Source organism: Odocoileus virginianus, chromosome 11, assembly GCF_023699985.2.
Source record: "Odocoileus virginianus isolate 20LAN1187 ecotype Illinois chromosome 11, Ovbor_1.2, whole genome shotgun sequence".
NCBI lineage: Eukaryota > Metazoa > Chordata > Mammalia > Artiodactyla > Cervidae > Odocoileus > Odocoileus virginianus.
The window spans coordinates 18,130,371-18,151,886 of NC_069684.1; the positions used below are offsets into that span (position 1 = coordinate 18,130,371).

At 34.4% G+C, this 21,516-nt stretch overlaps 1 protein-coding gene across 1 annotated transcript in view; it reads right to left on the minus strand.

The window, feature by feature from the left end:
* The window catches only part of XPR1 (xenotropic and polytropic retrovirus receptor 1), a 199,119-nt gene that overhangs the window by 159,308 nt on the left and 18,295 nt on the right, over positions 1-21,516 (minus strand). The window contains exon 2 of the mRNA XM_020868871.2: positions 14,942-14,993. Coding sequence (XP_020724530.1) covers positions 14,942-14,993 — 52 coding nt within the window. The remainder of the gene's footprint in view (positions 1-14,941; positions 14,994-21,516) is intronic.

The window sequence follows — 21,516 nt, forward strand, 5'->3', positions numbered from 1 at the left end:
AAAAAAAAAGAATAATGATAATGAGGAAAGCAATGAAATAGAAAACAGAAGAAAAAAAAGAGAAAAATCAATGAAAATGAAGACTGATTCTTTGAAAAGATGAATAAAATTGATAAACCTCCAGCCAGACTGTAAGTAAACAAAAAAGAAGACACAAATTGCCAATATCAGGAATGAACAAGGTAATGGAGCTACAGATTCTACAGCTAGTAAAATAATAAGGGAATGTAATGAGCAACTTTATACCAGTAAGTTCAACAATTTAAATATATTATTAATAATTCCTTAAAAGCCATCAACTACCAAAGTTTACTCGAGAAAAAATGGATAATCTGAATACCTTATTTAAACCTTCCCAACAGAGAAAACTGCAGGCCCAAATGACTTTATTGTTGAATTTTATCAAACATTTAAGGAAGAATAGTTCCAATTCAATACAAACTCTTCCAGAAAACTAAAGAGGAAAAGAATTCTTCCCAACTCATTCCATGATGCCAACATTACCCTGATGCCAAAACAAGACAAAGACATTAACCAGAAATGATATCTATAGACATATACCCTATATGAATACAGATGTAAAAATTCTAATGAAATTTTAGTGACTTTTAACTCAGCAGTATATTAAAAAAGTATGCAGTGACAAAGTGGGGTACTACAGACTGAATATTTGTGGTCCCCCTCAAATTCATATGAACCCTAATGCCCAATATAATAAAGCACCACTTTGGGAGGTGCTCAGGTCTTCACAGTCGAGCCCTCATGAATGAAATTCCTGCTTTTATAAAATATATAAATATTCTTATAAATATGAATGCAAGGAAGAATTTAGAAGGAATATATTTCTACAAGTAACACTGACTGAAAAACTAGCAAGCAAAAACATCACCAAAAATTACTTTATCATAAACCTTGTTTTCAGTTAAAGTGCTCTGTTTTGATAAAGGTGACAGTTGAACAACACTGTAAATGTAGTAAATGCCACTGAATGCTAGTACACTTTAAAATGATTAATTTTATCTTACATCAATTTATCTGAAAAAGAAAAAAGAAAAGAAAGTATACTGTGAATATTCTGGGTCATGTGGCTAATTAAAAATTACAAATCTGCTATAGAAAACAAACCTCTGGTTACAAAATGGGAAAGGAAAGGTGGGAAAGGAAAAATTAGATATGAAATTAAAGATACAAACTATTATAAACAAAGTATACAAGCAACAAGGATATACTATATAGCATGGGGAAGTATACCCAATATCTTGTAATAATCTACAACACAACATAATCTGCAAAAATACTGAAACACTATGCTGCACACTTGAAACTAACAATAACCAACAAAAACAACAATAACCAACACCATATTTCAATAATAAGTTTTCAAAAATTATGAATCTGCTTTTTCCAGTATCTTGAAGGGAGCATTTGACCCTAATTGCTCATGGCAGACAGGTGGAAGACTCCCAACATGGACGAAGACACAACTATAGGAATCATAAAAACAGCAGAGCTGAAGACTAGATGGTCTTCTGGACTTCTAACTATCTATTTTTGGATACTGTTGAACTAGTACAAAGAATTCACAATGATCTTTAAATTTTCATCTGCGTTAGACCAACAGCCTCAAATGTTAACGTATATTGGTTTCCCAAATAAAATCCACCTTTTTAAAAAAATTTAAGACCCTTGGAAATTTGGCCTCATCCTTAACAGTTCATTGCTGCTGCTGCTGCTGCTGCTAAGTCACTTCAGTCGTGTCCGACTCTGTGCGATCCCATAGACGGCAGCCCACCAGGCTCCCTCGTCCCTGGGATTCTCCAGGCAAAAACACTGGAGCGGGTTGCCATTTCCTTCTCCAAAGCATGAAAGTGAAAAGTGAAAGTGAAGTCGCTCAGTCGTGTCCGACTCTTCGTGATCCAATGGACTGCAGCCTACCAGGCTCCTCCACCCATGGGATTTTCCAGGCAAGAGTACTGGAGTGGGTTGCCATTTCCTTCTCCCTAGAGTTCACTATTCTCCTGTAATACCCCTCTGCTTCATTTAAAGTATTTCACTGAATCGCCCCCCAGTGTCTTATGTATTTACACACCCTTTGGTTTTGTCCTGCTGTTTCTTTGTGCCTAGAAAGCCTTCTCCTAGTTATACTGTAGTTATACTGTAGTATAACTATGCTTCAAGACCTAATTCAAATCTCAACTCCTTTATTAATCATTCTCTTACTACTTCACTTATGAAAATTCTTTTGTGGACATTGTAGATAAACTGTTCCTGAGGGTATGTACCTAATATATTGCACTATTCTTATACTGTTAAAATTTCCTCTCTGCTGTAAATACCCCAACTCATTTACCATGTCATGAGTGAACCATCATACCATATTTTTCCTTAAGTAGAGAGACAAGTCATAATCTTCCAGAAAAATAACAAACTCGTTATACACTAAGATAACAGAGGTCCCAGATAGAAAAAAATAAGAGTATAAAAACAATAAATCTTACAATATAAGTTACCTTATTCTGCTCCATCCTTTATAAGAGGAATGCCCAAATTAGCTATTTCATGTTCTCATTTCAATGACCAAAAGATTCCATTTTGAATAGCCTAATAAGAACATATTTTAGAACTGCACAGCAATTGTGAAACAATAGAAGCTCTTAAATACATTAATCACACTAATCATGTGCCTCAGGAGTATATGCAAAATTAACTGCATGTGATAACACACCAATACAAATTCAATTTCCTTTTCCAATCTCAATTGATTGCATCTTTTGTAACAAGAGCATAGCTGATCAATTTCTTATCAAGAAGCTACAAACTGGCACTCAATCTAGTAGGGCTAAACTATGTGTCTCCTCTCAACCTTCAATAAAAATGAAAATTTAATCAGTATAGGCGGATTCCCTACCCCACAACACTATAACCCCAAAGAGCTGTACTTACAGTTAGCAGGCAACAGTATTTATTATTCAATCCTAAAAGTCATCAGAGTTCACCTTTTCAAAGCTGGAGCAGACACTTTCAAGTCTAAAGCATACTAAGAATCTAAGCTTTAATGAATGAGGTACTTTCTCTTATAATTATATACATATATATATGTACTTATGCATATATGGGTGTGTATGTATCCATTCTTCCCACTGAAAAAGAAAGTATAAAACAATGAATAACTCAGTAGCAATGATACTCTGACAGAAATGCTGTTATGTAGCTTCTAAAGGAATTAAGACTCTCTGGTTATCACAGAAAGAATCAAGACTCCTTGGCAAAATGGCTGATTCCAGGTCCCAGACTGGAAATATGTCAGATGAATCTGGAAAGTTTTGCCATACCAGATAGAAAGGAAGCAATCAAAGACTATAAGGGTCATATTAAAAGGAATAAGAAAATCATGTGAAAAGGCTCCTACTGGGTCAAAGCTAAAAATCTAATCATCAAGAGAGAAAAACTACACTGGAACAAAACATAACTAAGTAGACAGATTCAAACATCAGTCAGTCAGTTCAGTCTCTCAGTGGTGTTCGACTCTGTGACCCCATGAACCACAGCACGCCAGGCCTCTCCGTCCATCACCAACTCCCACAGTCCACCCAAACCCATGTCCATTGACTCGGTGATGCCATCCAACCATCTCATCCTCTGTCATCCCCTTCTCCTCCTGCCGTATTAATTCACTAAAACACTTAGAAGAAACATTTCATTAATCATCTTTGTAAAATGTTAATGCACCAATATTGCTTTGAAAACTATAAAATAAAATAATTAGGCAATCATCCTACCTTTCCTATACAATCTGTAGCTAAAGGCAACCAGTTAGAAAAGGGAAGTTTCTCTTTAGAGAATGCTGACTAATAAACACAAGAGAATTAAAATATAACCATTTTGTACACGTTAACAAATTCATGGATCTAAGGCTAGGCAATGATCATCAATAGATAGTAACATAACAAAGAGAAACAATCTGTAATTATATATCCCTCCTAAAAGAGGTACACACAAGCATGTATATACTGTTCTTAGGAGAAAGCATATACACATAATACTTAATTTGAATTAGATCAACTCTCTAGACTTAACTACAAATTTACAAGAAATACAGAGAACAAACAACATGTTAAGGTACACCACAGGAGTACAATCAGTAAAATCGAGACTCTGGGAGACCAAAAAAACAAACAAATCAGTTTGCTCCACCAAATAATAATGATAATTAACATTTTAAAAAGAAAAATGCAAGAAAAATAAGAGAATCAGAAACCTACATACCAGTTCGAACCAATAAAGCGTTCTCCAATGAGTGAAATGTTCTGTGGTGTCCAATATGGGAGCCCCTAACCTCACGAGGCTCTTGAGCATTTGATATGTAAGTAGTGTGACTGAAGATCAGAGTATTTCATTTTAACTGTAACTAATTTAAATTTTACTAGCTACTTGTGGCTAGTGGCTACTGTTTTGAATGGTGCCACTGTTGATGGATGGAGAATTAACATGCTTATTAATCAAACACAATAAATCATATGATAGATCTTATTTGTGTCTCTGGTCAGACTAAAATATCTTTTAAAATATATTAATAGTAAGTTCTTAATAGTATCAAATATCTGATATTCTTAATAATATTAAACTACTAATAATATTTTTATGTGTGATAACTGTATTTTGGTAATTAGGACAGGAACTATCTTTCAGAAATATTTACACCAGAGAAAACCACAATTCAAGAAGATATATGTACCCCAAAGCTCACAGCAGCATTATTTATAATAGCCAAGACATGGAAGCAACCTAAATGTCCATTAACAGATAAACAGATAAAGATGTAGTGTGTGTGTGTGTGTGTGTGTGTGTGTGTGTGTGTGTATACACATACAATGGAATATTTCTGAGCCATAAAAAAGAATGAAAACAATGCCATCTGAAGCAACATGAATAAACCAAGACTCCACATACTAAGTGAAATTAATTAGAGGAAGACAAACATGATATTACTTACATGTGGAATCTAAAAAATGATACAACTGAACATATATACAAAATAGAAATAGACCTACAGATGTGCAAAACAAACATATGATTACCAACAGTGAAAATTAGGAGTTTGGGATTAACATTTACACAGTACTATATAAAAAACAGGTAACTGAGAGGGACCTACTGTAGAACACAGGACTTACTATAACTTAATCACTTTGCTGTACACCTGAAACTAACACAACACGGTAAATCAACTATACTTTTCTAAACGTACGCTTAAAACAAAAGAAATATTTACGGAAAAATGATATAATTTCTGGAATCTGCTTCAAAATAATCAGGAGGACAAAACAAGATTAGGCACTGAATTGATAAGAACTGAAGCTGGGTGATGGATCCATGGGATTCTGAACACATTTTCTCTACTTCTGTATATCTTTCAAATTTTTCATAATAAAAATTTTGGAGGGAAGAGAGGACATTTACCCTGAATGCTAGGACAAGGTCTGCCTTTTTGTTTCCCTCAGGAAGGATACCAGAAATATAAAAGAAATCCTAAAGAGGGATAGTTTGGTTAGAAGCAGGTAAACTATCCTATATTGTATTTTATACAGTCAAGCCTATATACTGGACAGCTTTTTACTTTCTGCGTATCATACTTAAATTTTTTTTTAACATCATTTGACTGTTCCCTTCAACGTGGGTAGATTAGACTGTGAAAACAGATGCCTCAGTTATACCTCTAGTTCTAGCACAAAGTTTGAAGATACAACATGAACTACAATGCATGTCTTTTCAATTAAGATTTAGGAATATGGTAGGCCAAACTGACCACAACCATTCTCACTCATGGGCAAAAGATATATCTATGTCAAATCACTGGAATCTGTGATGAAATTAAGGATCATGAGATGAACTCATCCTGCATTACCCTTAAATCCAATGAAAACTGTCCTTAGATACACAGAGAACAGATGGAGAAGAAGTCAAAGTGAAGAGGCACAGATTGAGGTGAAGTGGCCACAAGGCAAAGAAGTCAGCAACTACCAGAGGTTGGAAGACATAGATTATACCCCCAAAATTCCAGGAGTAACGCCCTGCCAACATCTTGACTTCCCACTGTTGCCTCCAGTACTGAGAGAGAACAAATGTCTCTTACTTTAAGCCACCAAGTTTGTGATAAACTGTTACAGCAGACACAGAAAACTAACAGAGGATTATCTACTCTTTCAACCACTGAATGCCTTATTCCTTCTTATTACTGCAATAATTATACATTATTGCAAATCTAAATGATTTTCAGAGCATCTTTTCTACCTTGAGGTCAGGGATTTTAGTTTCTTTTATTCAATGATATAACCCAGTGCTGAAAACTACTCTCTGATCAAAACTTTCTATTCTTTCTACCTTTCTCATTGGCATTCTTTCACTAAAGACGTAAGGTGGTCCTACCTAAAGAAAAAAGAGCATAAAAAAAAAACTTCCCTTAACTGAAAGTTCTGACAACTTCAAACTTTAACAATTGTTCCAGTTTTCTAATACTAGTTTAGAAAGTTCTATCTGAAATCATCATATTCATTTATGTGTTACAGTATTCTTTTGTATACTATGTAGAGTGGATACCAATAATTTCCAGAATTTTTGTTTCGTGACTTACTGTTTTGTAATTATTCCTTCTCTACTTTACGACCTTCCCTCAAACTTACCAATAAATAAATAATAATTTTGTGTGACAAATGACACAGTACCCTTGTGTGTTATTGACCTTTATATGCAAAGGAAAACTTTAAATACTGAAAATATTTGAAATATTCTGTAGTATCACAAAGAAAGGATTAAAAGCATTTTTTCATTTCTTCTAGCTTCCAACTTGTATGCTATTCAAAGTTGATACATATTTTCATCGCATAATTTTACTACCTATTTATATCATCATCTTGTGGCTTAACAATGAGCTTTAAATTATGTTTAATTCTCTGTGAAAGAGAAATATTTTGTCAACTCAAATAGCAATGTTTATTATTCATAAGCACATCTTTCCTATTAGTGAACTAGTTCATGATCAGCGGCATCTTTAAAGAATACACAAGCATATTTTTGAGGGTAATAATATTTTTTATCTAGAAGTTATCATTTCCATCATATAAGGGAATATGTAATCCTCTTCCAATGTAAACATGAACTAGGCATATCCTTCAGAAGAAAAAACTCCATTACATGTCTCTGAATATCAATTAGGTCTTTTGATCCTTTCTAAAAGAAGTTCATGGGAAATAGAAAATACATTATTCTTAAAGAGATGACAGTTATCTTTGTGGCTTGCCTCACATCTCAACTTCCACTCTTAGCAATCTGTATTTATCTCAAAACAAGGTTGCAGTGGTCACAAACAAATCTAGAATTTAATTTTGGGGATTAAACTCTCTACTCATTCCTGGTATATAGTCTTCTCATACAATATGAACCCACTACTAGCAGAAGGACTTCTAAACATCGACAATAAGTGACTGAACAAAACAACACTAGCAGCAAGGTGGAACTTACAAGAGATACTCTCATGCTACTACCAAGCCGAAAATGTAACAAATTAGCTACAGTTCTCCCTATCATAAATATCAGATGGCTTTATTTCTAGGTCAGAAAAAAAATTTTTAAACAGACAGTGATATAGGAAAACAAAATGAAAAACTGGGGGAAGGGAGACACAAGATTATAAACAACGTAAGTAATGTATTATGAATGCACAGATTTGACAGCAATCCTATATATGCAAAAACTACTTCATGAATTTTAGAAATGCAATCCAGCCTTCCATCCTCTTGAACTTAAAAAGCAACCTCACATCTGTTAAAACAACAAAGACCTGGGGAAAGAGGTAAGGTAGAAGAAAATGCCTGAAGTGGACTCTGTCCATTCAAGCGTATAATCAGAATGAATTATTTACAAGCATACTTTTATCTTCAATGCCACTAACAGCTGAATTCTAAGGAGCTTAGGGAGACTGTAACACATCTGCTAATCAAGCTGAATAAGCAGAGGAGACCTAAGCAAAAAATGATCCAACAAAATCTGTTCATAAGATTGGGAAAGGGGGTGGGCAACTAAAAAGAAATGGCAGAAAAGCAGAGGCTAGTATAGCAGCGGTCAGTGACTTACATCCTTAACTATATCTATTCATTCCATTTTAGAAAGTCAGATAGTTGTATTAGGCTAACTGAATCATAGAGTTATATTAAGCTAACATCAGCCATATACTCTCCATCAAAAGGAATACTTTATAACAGAAGAGGCAAAATGTGAAAGGAAAACAATCAAAGCACTTTGAGGTCTTTCCATTTCAATTCAAATTATCTAAAATACATATTCCATTAAAGTAGACACACATGGAAAATATTCTTCAACAATTCATACATGGTTTTTCAAATTTATGCCTATTTCATATATCTTTGAAAGGAAGCATATAAAAAAAAGTGGTTTAGTGCCTTACAAAAAATATACAACCACCCAATGGCTTATAAAAATCTCAGCAATCAAAGGAAACTGTGCTTGGTATCAAGACAACACAATGCCAAAAAATCTTTATAAACTAAGATGTCACATCCTCTGCTTCTCTTCCAGTTTTAAAGAAAGGCTATGTGTGTCACCTCAGCCTACAGTTTGTGAAATGATAATCAGCATTATAAAACAGTAACAAACTACGCTTAGCCTTCTAACCAGAAGGCAAAATTCTGCATCTAAACATCAAAAGAAGTTAAAAATTAAAAAACAAAACTAAAAACAAAGAAGCAAGCTAGGTGAATTTTTAAATAAATGGTACTTTGGCTTTAAGGAATATTGAGGGAAAGGATTCATATTTATTCCTACTCATTAATGTGCTCAGTAAATATTTAAGGTATGTGCCTATTTTAGATACTAGATATAAAACATAAAAAAAAAAAAAAAAAGGTAGAATCTCTGGTCTCAAGGGACTTATATTGTCTCAGTTCAGTTCAGTCACTGAGTCGTGTCCAACTCTTTGCAACCCCATGGACTGCAGCATACCAGGCTTCCCTGTCCATCACCAATTCCCAGAGCTTACTCAAACTCATGTCCATCAAGTCAGTGATGCCATCTAACCATCTCATCCTCTGTCATCCCTTTCTCCTCCTGCCTTCAATCTTTACCCAGCATCAGGGTCTTTTCCAATGTCAGTCAGTTCTTCGCATCAGGTGGCCAAAGTATTGGAGTTTCAGCTTCAGCATCAGTCCTTCCAATGAACAACCAGGACTGATCTTTAGGATGGACTGGTTGGATCTCCTTGCAGTCCAAGGGACTCTCAAGAGTCTTCTTCAACACCACAGTTCAAAAGCGTCAATTCTTTTGCGCTCAGCTTTCTTTATAGTCCAACTCTCACATCCATACATGACTACTGGAAAACCATAGCTTTGCCTAGACAAACCTTTGTTAACAAAATAATGTCTCTGCTTTTTAATATGGTCTAGGCTGGTCATAGCTTTTCTTCCAAGGAGCAAGTGTCTTTTAATATACTGTCTCAAGAAAACGAATAAATCAATGAAAAAAACACAAGATATCAAAGAATTGTATGCAAAAATAAATAAAATAGGGTGATATAAAAAAGTGACTGAGGGGCTACATAAGATTGACTATTCAGAAGATCTCTTGAAGGACACAGCTATGAAATGATCTAGTGATTCTCAACATAGAGCAAGAGTGATTCTCAACATAGAGCAAGAGCTAAGGCCCTATTGTAAGAGCAAGCTAGGGCTGATTTAGGTATAGAAAAGGCAATGGGACTGGAGCCTAGTAAAGAAAGGGGAAAATGGCAGAAGGTGAGGTCACAGACACAGGATCAGATTATTTAGGGCCTTGTAGGTCAGAGTAATAAATTTTTACATCATACCCTTGGATTGTAAGAGGCAGCCTCATGAAACTTACTGTCATGCTTTTTGTAAAAGAGTTGTTGGGGATATAATCTAGCACACCAAAGAAAATATTCTTCATGAAGGTCCAAAGGAAGAACTTTTCTCTAAACTCATGTTGAGTAAAAACTGATCTTTTTTCCGAGGAACTGGTATAAATTTACCTTATGAATTAATTCTGAAATTAATCATGCTCACCTCTACCTTCTGAACTTCAGCAAAGTCAGGGTTGAACTTACAATTAGCTTCTGGCAACTATATAAATCTTATGGCATCTTTTTATTTTTTTAAATAAACTCTTCATTTTAGAATAGTTTCATATTTACAAAAAAGTTACAAAAGTTGTATAGAGGGTTCCATTTACTACCCCCCCTCTACAGTTTCCCCTGTTAATAACATCTTACATGATGAGTATGGTACATTTGTCAGAATTAATGAGCCAATAATGATACATTATTAACTGAAGTTCATAATTTACTCAGATTTCCTTAATTTTACCTGACGTTCTTTTCCTTCCAGGATCTTTATGGTATCTATTGTATACATTAAATTTACTAGAGGACCTCCCTGGTGGTTCAGGGAGATACAGGTGGTTGAGAAACTACCTGCCAATGCAGGGGACAGGGGTTAAATCCCTGGTCCACGAAACTTCCACATGCCGCAGGGCAACTAAGCCTGTGAACAACTACTGAGCCAGGGCTCTAGAGACCATAAACCCCAACTACTGAAGCCCTTGGCTCTAGAGTCTGTGCTCTACAACAAGAGAAGCCACCATGATGAGAAGCACGTTTTCCGAAATTAGAGAGCAGCCTCCACTTGCTGCAACTAGAGAAAGCCTGCATGCAGCAACGAAGACCCAGCTCAGCCATAAATAAATAAATAAAAATTTACTGGAACTGTATCTCACAATTCTATCTTTATTTCCCCCTTATTCTAACCTTTATAACTACTGCTATCTAATTATTTTATCTAATTTTATACACCTTTCCCAATACTTCTAGGAATTATTTGGAGTAATAAAAAAACTTAGTACAGATTTCTGCAAAGACAATTAGTTTCTGCCCAATAAGTCAAGTAGTTCAGTATTATTCCAAGTAGATAATCCTTCATTAATCTTTTAAAAATACAGAGACTCAAGGAAATGCCTGATTAAAAATGTTATTCAAAGATACTATTTGGATAAAAATATAAAGTCAATATAAAAAAGTATTTTTATGTTTCAATACTAGTTTAATCTCTTGAATTCTCCTTTGGTCATCACCTATAGCATCAGTAATCCTGATTGTTCTTCCTGAGTCATGCAAACTTAACACGGTCTCAGATCGCATAAATCTAAGATGATGATGAAGCAAAATGATCTTTTAAAGTCTCTTTCAATTAGAAATGTCAATTTCTAATTCTGTGACATAGGCAGACTGTCAGATTCTCATATTTTTCCATCACAAGAATGGAAAACATTAATGCTTCTAAACAAAAGATACTATATTTCTAAAAGATGATGGCAAAATAAAGTTTGAAGCTTTACTTGAAAATAACTCAGTATAAACCAAAACAAATTTAGTGTGAGGATTATATGAAGTGTGTAAGTCATGTGTATCAAAATTATCCTGAAGGAGGAAATTTACCCAAAACAGGTATGACTATTTACCCAAGAATTTGGCCAACCCAAAATATTTGACAAAATTTGATTGTGTCAAATGGGTACCACAATTAGAAGTTCTGTTGTCATATCCATAATAAACTGTCTTGCCTCAAAACAATCCTGATTATTAAGATACGACTGATTCACTGATGTTGGGACTTTCCATTTGCAGCTTAATTTAATCTGTCCCAAATACCTCATTGACAGTAGGAATTATAAAAAGCACAATATAGTTTATAGGGTTTTAGCATCTATTTCTGAAAGTTCTTCAAAACATTACTTCATTAAAGGTTGAATTTAAAGGTCCTAAGTGCATGTCTGTCCCTCCACATAAAAAAAATAAATCCTCATTCTATTGTTACATATGTTCTACAATTCTTCCTGCAGAAAAAAGATAAAATAAACAGTAAAATTCTTAATTATGTCCTTATTTTAAAATCATTACACTGTGTAAGTTTTAACAAAGAATTTTAAGCCATCTTCTCAGTCCCATATTTCCAAATGTGAATGCCTACCAAAACTAACAAATTACACAGAAGAGTAGGCAATGATATTAATACATATCAAAAGAGATTAGCTATGAATTGATAAGGAATACATGAGAATAAGTCTTTTAGCATTTTAAATATTTTCCTTCATAATATGAGACTCTCCTAGTTACAATCGCAAAACATTTATTTGTTGTTTTTCTGTAACACATTTGTTTTAAATAAAAGTAGAGACACTTTATTTTCACAAATAAACATATAATGATTCATGAAATTAACTCTCAAAGGAGGAATAAAGCAAAATAACCAAGAAAAATAACCAACAATCTGAATGTTTATTTGAATAATCAAAGCAACTTTAAGTAAACATGCTTTGATTTCTTAATACACTGAAATTATTTTGTTTGGTTGGTTTACTTTTAAATGGGGAAAAAAAGCCACCTTACCTGTGATATTGGAATAAAGGCACTATCTTAAAATTAGAAGAAAATGATCCACTAGTATAAAAAATAAGTGATCAAATTCTTAAGCTTTCATATACTGTGCCTTTTATCTAATATACTTCTATCAAATAAACCACTTCACTCTTTAAGAATCCATTTCAAGTTATTTTTCTTTCACTACAATTAGAAACCCATCCCATCTTAAACAAAAGTACTGTGAAAATATGAATACACTACTATTGCACTGTGACTCATCTTAATAAACAAAAATGATTTTTTAATTCTAATAACAATATTAAGTTATAACTACTTAATATATGTAAATAATCAGTACAGCTATTACTTATACTTAACTCAATGCAATAAACATTTAAAAAATAAACATCCTATAGATGCTAATAGAATAATCAAACTATCAATGAACTTAAGAAGTCAATTAACCTACTGGCTAGTTATTACCTAAAAAAACTTAGCACTAACAATACTGATCTAAAATTCTTTTAAGATTACTTATGGCAAGGGTTCTTGACTTTGGCTATATATTAGAATTACCTAGAGAGACAGTAAAACTATCAGTGCCTGAATTCCACTCCCCATATCCTCTTTTATTTGCCCTGAGAAAAATGTTAAAAGTTGAAAGCCCTATCTTGGACTCTGTGATAAATCTGTTGATGATGCATTATTTTACAGATAACTGCTAAATAAAAATCTAGAAATATGATCTCAGTAGCAAGAATAAAGGAATAACAGAAATGATCATTTAAATTTAGCACCATATAAAACAGAATAAATTAATACATTATCACAATGCAAATGAGAGACAAAATTGAGTCCCTTTAATAACATTTTCTAATCTCAATACTATATAATGTTTCCTTAAACTACTTTCCAATACCTTCAATTCTTCAGTGTGTCTAAAGAGAAAAATTCCTGTTAAGAAAATAAAAACTACATGACTTTAGTCTGAGAGCTGAAAGAATGAATAAGTTCAGAATATTTCCCTTATGAAGACAGTACATACATGTGCATAATCAGCCTACAATACTCCCTTTATAACAGGGTCCAATAAAGTTCATGTCTCTGGGCAATGAGATAAAAAGCTATTAACTATAAATGTTTGTCATTTTAGTATATTTTGACAGAATTTAGTTTTTCCTCCAAAAACAGCTGACAGTATATGAGATTTACTAGCAACATGACCTAGCATGGAGGGATGAATAAAGAACATCATAACTTTCAACACACTTCAGAATATCTTTGTTACAAACCAGATGGTAAAACTTAAAAAAAAAAAAAAATTAAGGAGAAGCAGCCCAATTAGAATAAAGTTAAAAGAACCACTATTAAAGCTAGTTACACAGGGTGAGGAAATCAGCTTAACTTCCACGTAATTTCATGTTTCTCATATTCTTAAAATCTTTTGAGGTGGTACTCTTCAAGACACATAAGAGATAACAACCCAATAAAGAACTAAGTATTTGTTTTCAGTTAAATATTAGAGAACACGTTAATTATATTAAATGTATTAAATATAATCCAAAATTTAGTGACATATTATAAAACTAATACCCAGGTGCCAATATCCTGGTAAAGATTTTGAGATGCTGAAGGAAGCACATTTTGAATTCAGAATGGTTAGAAAGATATACATGTCTATGTCATTAAAGACAATGAGATTTATAATTACAGATCTATAGTTTTAAAAGACAACCTCACATTCATCTCTCATGGAAATATGATACAAAATTTTAAAAGAATATCCAGCCTCAGAAGGAACACTCCCTCAAACAGTTGTTGAATTAGCTCCTCGTTATTTACTGACATAAGAACTACGACTTTAACTTACAACTCCTCAAACCTATCAATGGTTAAACCCATAAACAGTGAACTGGTGAGCAGACGCTGAGGTAACAGAAAAGGAAGGATCAATAAAGATAATCAGAAAGATAACCACTATGCTTAGGTCAGTCACTTTACGACTGCCAAACTGTGCACATGCATACATTTAAATGCTTATATCCATGTACACACACATACACAGAGTAGTTATGTCTTGTTTCACGAGTCTCAGTCTAAAGACATGACATAAATAGAAACAAAAAGCTTTGTTGCCCAGACTAGTTATGAACTAAGGATTCACTGAATGATGGATGGATGGATGAATAGATAAGGGAAACAGATATAAGAACACATTGCTGGGGGAAGGGAGCATGGCACTTAAGAACTTTAAACCAGTATCTGTGATTCACAATGCTAAGGTGATGTAAGGACATAAGAGGTCCATCATAAGGTAAATAAATGTGAGCTAAACAATAAAAATTTCACGGTAACATAAAGTAATCATAATATATTATAAAAGCTAAAAAACATCTGTATAGTAGGGTAAGTTATATTAGTTTTATACTGTTCAGTTTAAAATAACTCTTCTTAAAAAGAAGTTTTATGTGGTTAAATGTAGGGATTAATGCATCTTACCTTCCACAGAAGGTGCCTGGTCCTGAGCTGAATACAGCATATCCTTAAAAGCCTATTAGAAAGTAAGAAAAGAAATACATGAAATCATGAGTAATCTTCACAGTGAAAGCATTTTCAGCTGAACAGTTACTTCTTTTTCAATATCCAGACGACTACACAGGGTTCCCCAAATCGAGAATTTAGTGAAATAATTTGATTAACTTTAATAAGCTGAAACCCAAATACTATTCTTTCATATCCAGTACTGTCTCATCTTTAAGATGAGGGCTAATATATACATACTTTAAAAATTAAGGGGGATTTGGAAAAGAATGAAAAATCATAAACACTCTAGACCAAAAAAAAAAAATCACCACTAGTCAGTCACAAATTGGCCTCCAGCATTCCTCAACCTCAGTAAAACTGACATTTAGGGCTAGATAATTCTTTACTTGTTTTTTGCATCTAGGTTTTTTTTTTTCTTTTTTATCTATAGCGATTCACTAGATACCAGCAACAACTGACCAAAAATGTCTCCAGATGCTACCAAACGCCCCAGAGGACAAAAATCACCCCTCCCTAGAATCATTGGCCTACAGCATTCAAGCATATAAAAACCAAAAAAAGAAGAAATAAACCTCCAAGGTGGTCTACTCCAGTTAAATCACATTCTTCTCAAATGGATTTACCATTATTTTAAGTTAGTGACCAATCTTGTCAGTTCCATGACTAACCCCTAACAAAGTCTGACAATACACAAAAGCCCTAAGTGAATATAACAAAGATCTAGAACTTCCTTTAAGAAAAATGTATATACAATCACTTTTATTTTTAAATAATTTCAGATGTCCCAGGAACTACTAATTTCCAGTCTAAAAAAAAATTAGCTCAGAAGATTTTATCAAACATCAGAAAGTATTTCAGCTCACAGACTGGAATTATATATTAAAAGTCCTATACAACTTTACAGTGGTAGTTATGCTATATTCTTCCATGGAATATTTTAAGAGTGTAAATGAGTACATTGCTTAGAGTAGAATAGATTTCCAGAAGTAGAAAAATACAAGAAGAAAGAAACAAAAAAAAAAAAAATCCAGCCAAAGAAACTTAAGAAAGTAAAACTACCACCAATTCTGTTCAGTTGCTCAGTCGTGTCCAACTCTGCGACCCCATGGACTGCAGCACACCAGGCTTCCCTGTCCATCACCAACTCCCGGAGCTTGCTTAAACTCATGTACTACCATGGAACCAGGTAGTATCAGAGACTCTAATACCTGACTGAAGTTTTTCTACTTCTTAAGTGTGATAGGCATATGTACCTAAATCAGATGATGTTATCAGTAAGTAAATAAACCACCAATAACTAGCAGAAAAGCTTGTATGCAGCAGGAACTTAATTCAAATTTTAGCACACTGAAAAAGCACAGTAAGTAAAATCTCTGACATGTAATGCAAATGAATTAAATTTGCAAAAGGAAAGTTAACCAAATTAAGGTTTAAAAAGATTAAATTTTATAAAGAGAAAGATTATGATAGTCTTCATTTTGATTATAAACTAAATCATAATTTCATTTAAATCAAGACAACTCTCAGTAAAATCAAGGACAATTCTTTTTGCTTCTTACTACTTCAGTTTTCTTCTGAATAAGAGACCCTCTATGTTTTTTACAGTAATAGACTTTAGAGGACTCTATAAATAGGATACCATCCCCTGACTGTGACTAGAGAATAGACCCCAATTGGAAACCACCAGGGGAAAATCCTACAGAGTATTGTCTATATTAGCACTTATGACTGTCTATTACATGACTCAGCTGAGTTAGGAGAAGTGCATCCAAATACACAAAACAACAAAATTGAGTTTCCTCATTCATGCTGTTTTAGTTTAAGGAAATACAATATATTATATAAAATTCTGTATCTGTATAATAAGTAAAATCAATATGTATTTATTTGCATTACAAAAGATTTCTCTGATCACTGAGAAGGGCACAGGTATGACTCCTGGTCGGGGAACTAAGATCCCACAAGCTATGTGGTGCAGCCAAAAAAAAAGATTCAAAGGAATCCTTACATAAGCATCTCTACTATAATCTCTGAGTATGAAGTTCTTTTTGTTATGTTGTTCAGCCATTCAGTCGTGTCTGACTCTTTGCGACTCCAAGGACTGCAGCACACCAGGCTTTCCCTGTTCTTCACCATCTCCCAGAGCTTGCTCAATTCATGTCCACTGAGTTAGTGATGCCATCCAACCATCTCATCCTCTACCGTCCCCTTCTCCCCCTGCCTTCAATCCTTCCCAGCATCAGGGTCTTTTCAAATGAGTCGGTTCTTGGCATCAGGTGGCTAAAGTATTGGAGCTTCAGCTTCAGCATCAGTCTTTCTAATGAATATTCGGGATTGATTTCCTTTAGGATTGACTGGTTTGATCTCCTTGCAGTCCAAGGGACTCTCAAGAGTCTTCTCCAACACCACAGCTCAAAAGCATCAATTCTGCAGTGTTCAGCCTTTTTTATCTTATAATGTTACTGAAATGTTTGTTATAATGTTATAATGTTATTATTTTTGTTATAATGTTATTGAAATATACACGAACTAGGACAAAACTCTTAGTGTTTATAACAATGCATATGACAGTAAAATCTTACAAATTAAATCCAAACACAATCACAAAACCAGTATTATTTAATCAATAAAATTAACATGACAGGAAACAAGATGTTTGCTGAGTTAAAATCTGAATTGGTAACACGAATACAATGCCATTTTGCCTATTCTGAGTTTGGAATGCCAAGACATAGATAGATATAGATCTATATCTATAGATATAGATGACATAGTCATCTATGTCAGATGGGATCTACTATGAGGCAGTATAGTCAGTGGCTAGAGGCTATGGAGTCAGGTAATACGTATGAAAACCAACTCTACCACTTATGAGCTATGTAATCATAAAAAATTAACTTCTCTATACTTCAGTACCCTCATCTGTAAAACAGAACTAGTAACTACACATACCTCCCAGGTCTACTGTACAAATTAAAAACTTAAAACACAAATCCTTACATTAATTATGATTCATTATTATTACTGAATAATATCATATATATTATTATATATGAGGAGTACTTTGATCAGTGCCTAGAACACAGAAGATGCTCAAAGAATATTAGCTAACAGAATGTGAACTACCACAAAACTTATGTCACACAATGGGCTATCGCATCATTTGTCCATCCATCTGCTAGACATGACTGCATCATTTATGCATTAGAAATGCCTCAATTCTTAATTCTCAGTTCTTACTACTTCACAAAGTAGTACAACACTACTTGGAGCCAACATGGCCAAACAAGCATAAACAGAGACACTGCAATCTCCTGGCATCTAGGTTATAAGATGGTCAACTAGATGATTTAGAATACGCTATTATATTTTCTGATGATCGCTGACATGAGCACACAGAGTTTTTAATTCTTATAAGAAACTTACAGATTCCTAAGAAAACATATGCAGTCTCAACCTACATACACTGTATTTTTTCCTGCACATATTTTATTTTGCTTTACTGGAGTATAATTGTTTTACAATGTTGTGTTAGTTTCTGCTGTACAATGAAGTGAATCAGCCATATGTACGTATATAGCCCCTCCCTCAAGACCTCCCTCCCACCCCACCATCCCATCCCAGCCATTGACATCATCACACAACACCAGGCTGAGTTTCCTGTGCCATACAGCAGGTTCCCACTAGCTACCCATTTTACACACGGTAGTATATATGAGAACAGACACGGAGACACAGGGTCGGGGGCGTGGGGAGGAGGAGGGGAGGGCGGGACAAATTGGGAGATTAGGATTGACATGTGTACACTTTAAACAACAAGGACTCCTCATTTTATTACTTAAACTTTCCACAACATATCTTTTGTACAAAATAGGGTATAGTTCAATAATACTGCCAATACAAGTTTCTTATGTTGTTAATTTTTAATAACCCACAGTAGATCATCACTGGGTTTCCCTGGTGGCTTAGTGGTAAAGAATCCACTTGCCAATACAGGAGACATGGGTTCGATCCCTGAGTTGGGAATATCCCTTGGAGAAGGAAATCGCAACCCACTCCAGCATTCTTATCTGGGAAATCCCATGGAAAGAGGATCTTGGTGGGCTACAGTCCATGGGGTCGCAAAAGAGTTGGACATGACTTAGCAACTAAACAACAACAAAGATCATCTCTGATCTCCTTTCCAAACATATGGGTTTCACAGACCGTTTCATAGAACAAGAATCAGAAGCTAGAAAGATTCCTTGTTGTTGCTGTTAAGTCTCCAATCGTGTCTGACTCTTTGCAACACCATGGACTGCAGCACGCCAGGTTTCCCTGTCCCTCACCATCTCCTGGAGTTCGCCCAAGTTCAGGTCCACTGAATCGGTGATGCCATCCAACCATATCATCCTCTGTCGTCCCCTTCTCCTCCTGCCTTCAATCTTGCCCAGCATAGGGGTCTTTTCTAATGAGTTGGCTCTTCGCATCAGGTGGCCAAAGTACTGGAGCATCAGCTTCAGCATCAGTCCTTTCAATGAGTATTCAGGGTAGAAAGAGTCCTACACTGTGTCAACTCGCTATTAGCCTCACATATGACATACCATAAATATTATCATCTTCATTAACAAAATATCTAATTTATGTTTTTCTCATATGCTTCAAAGCATCCAAAGCAAGCACACTGCAATCCAATTACTGGATTAATAAACAATAAAATAAACACAGGCATTTGAAGAGAAAGGGCAAGGAATATTTGTTATAAACCTTTAAAGGAAGCATTATCCCTGTTAACAGAGCTTAATAATTCAATAAAATTTACATCAGACTTTTTCAAATGGCACTGATTAAAATTTTGATATATACTTAAAAATATGTACACTATGCCTGATCTACACACCCCAGAAACACTCTCCAATTATCTCTTATCTTCTTTTGGTATTCCCTTTCTTTTTATCACTTATTTATGTCCGCAGGAGCTCTTCATTGCAGCATGTGGGCTTAGTTGCCCCATGGCATATGGGATTTTAGTTCCCCAACCAGGGATTGAACACACGTCCCCTGCATTGGAAGGTGGATTCTTAACCACTCAACTACCAGGAAATCCCTTATATTCCCCTTATTTTTTCACCAGAAATACTGAGTAGTCTGTGAATAATGTGCAAGTCACTTACATCTGACCTGGCTTCTTTGTCTCACTATCCAGAAATCAGTCATATTTTCCTGATACTCAAGTACCAAGAACAGTTCTATAAATCAAATTATAAACCTCAAAAGAGGGCACTGGGCATTCTCAAGAGTCCTGTACAAAGAACGACCATCTAATTTACCTTTATTTCTATCCCCAAATAGAAATAAACTAACCTAGCTCTGCTTTTGATGATAGAAATAATCTGTAAAGTAAAAAAAAAAAGACAAATTTTTATAATCTAATGTAATAAAATTTAAAATTAATGTATTCTCATATATGCTTAACAATCCTATAGTATATTAGTATATTAGAAGCATTATGCATGACTCAATTTTCATGGAATTTAAATGTATCCCATCAGCAAACTGGAGAAGAAAATGGCAACCACTCCAGTATTCTTGCCTAGGAAATCCCATCTATGGGGTTGCAAAGAGTTAGACATGACTTAACAACTGAGCACCATCAGTAAAGGGCAATTCAATATACAAAAGTTTTCACAACATTAAATTATTAATGAATTTGTTAAATGTACAAAATATATGTAATTTATAATAGGAAGAACCAACTTGGAGTATGTCCTGTTATATCTGTATTTATACATTTCCTCCATAACATACTGCAATATCCACTGACATGGTTTTTACTATTTCTTTGTGGGTATCTCCCTAATCTAAATCCTCAGCCACATGTCTGCTAACACATATACAAAATGTCTAAAATTCATTTTCTTCCCAAAGCCTACATTTTTCATGTCTTTATTTCTGTTAATGTCACTGCCAGAAACCACATCACACAGATCAACAACCTTAGTCACTGTCTCACTCCTTCAATAAATACTTGTGAATCTGCTACGTGTCAGGCCTGTTTTAGGCACCTGGGATATACCATGAGGAAGGAAAACTCCTTGTCCTAGGGGGTTAACTTTCTCCTCCTTTGCACTCCTAAGTTTAGTGATCTGATTCAGTCAATGCCACCACCCCAACCTCTTTTATTTCATTCTCTCCCATCCTCTCACCTAAACTATTCAATGGACTCTTACTGCTCATTCTTTAATTCATGTTTCTTTGAGAAAAAGACATATTACCCATTATTTGGAGTGAAATGTTATTCTCCAAAATTTACCTCTAATTTTGGCCTCTCAATTTTCTGATACTCTCCTTTTTATTTACAACACTTTTCTAAATCATTAGATTTTTATGTCAGATGCAGTTATCAGCCTCTGAAATAGCCTCCAATGAGTCCTAACTCCTCGTAGTAACACTCTTGTGCAATCCCCTTCCATACTAAATAGGACTGACCTGTATAGCTGACGGGGCTTCCCCACTGGCTCAGCGGTAAAGAACCTGCCTGCAATGCAGGA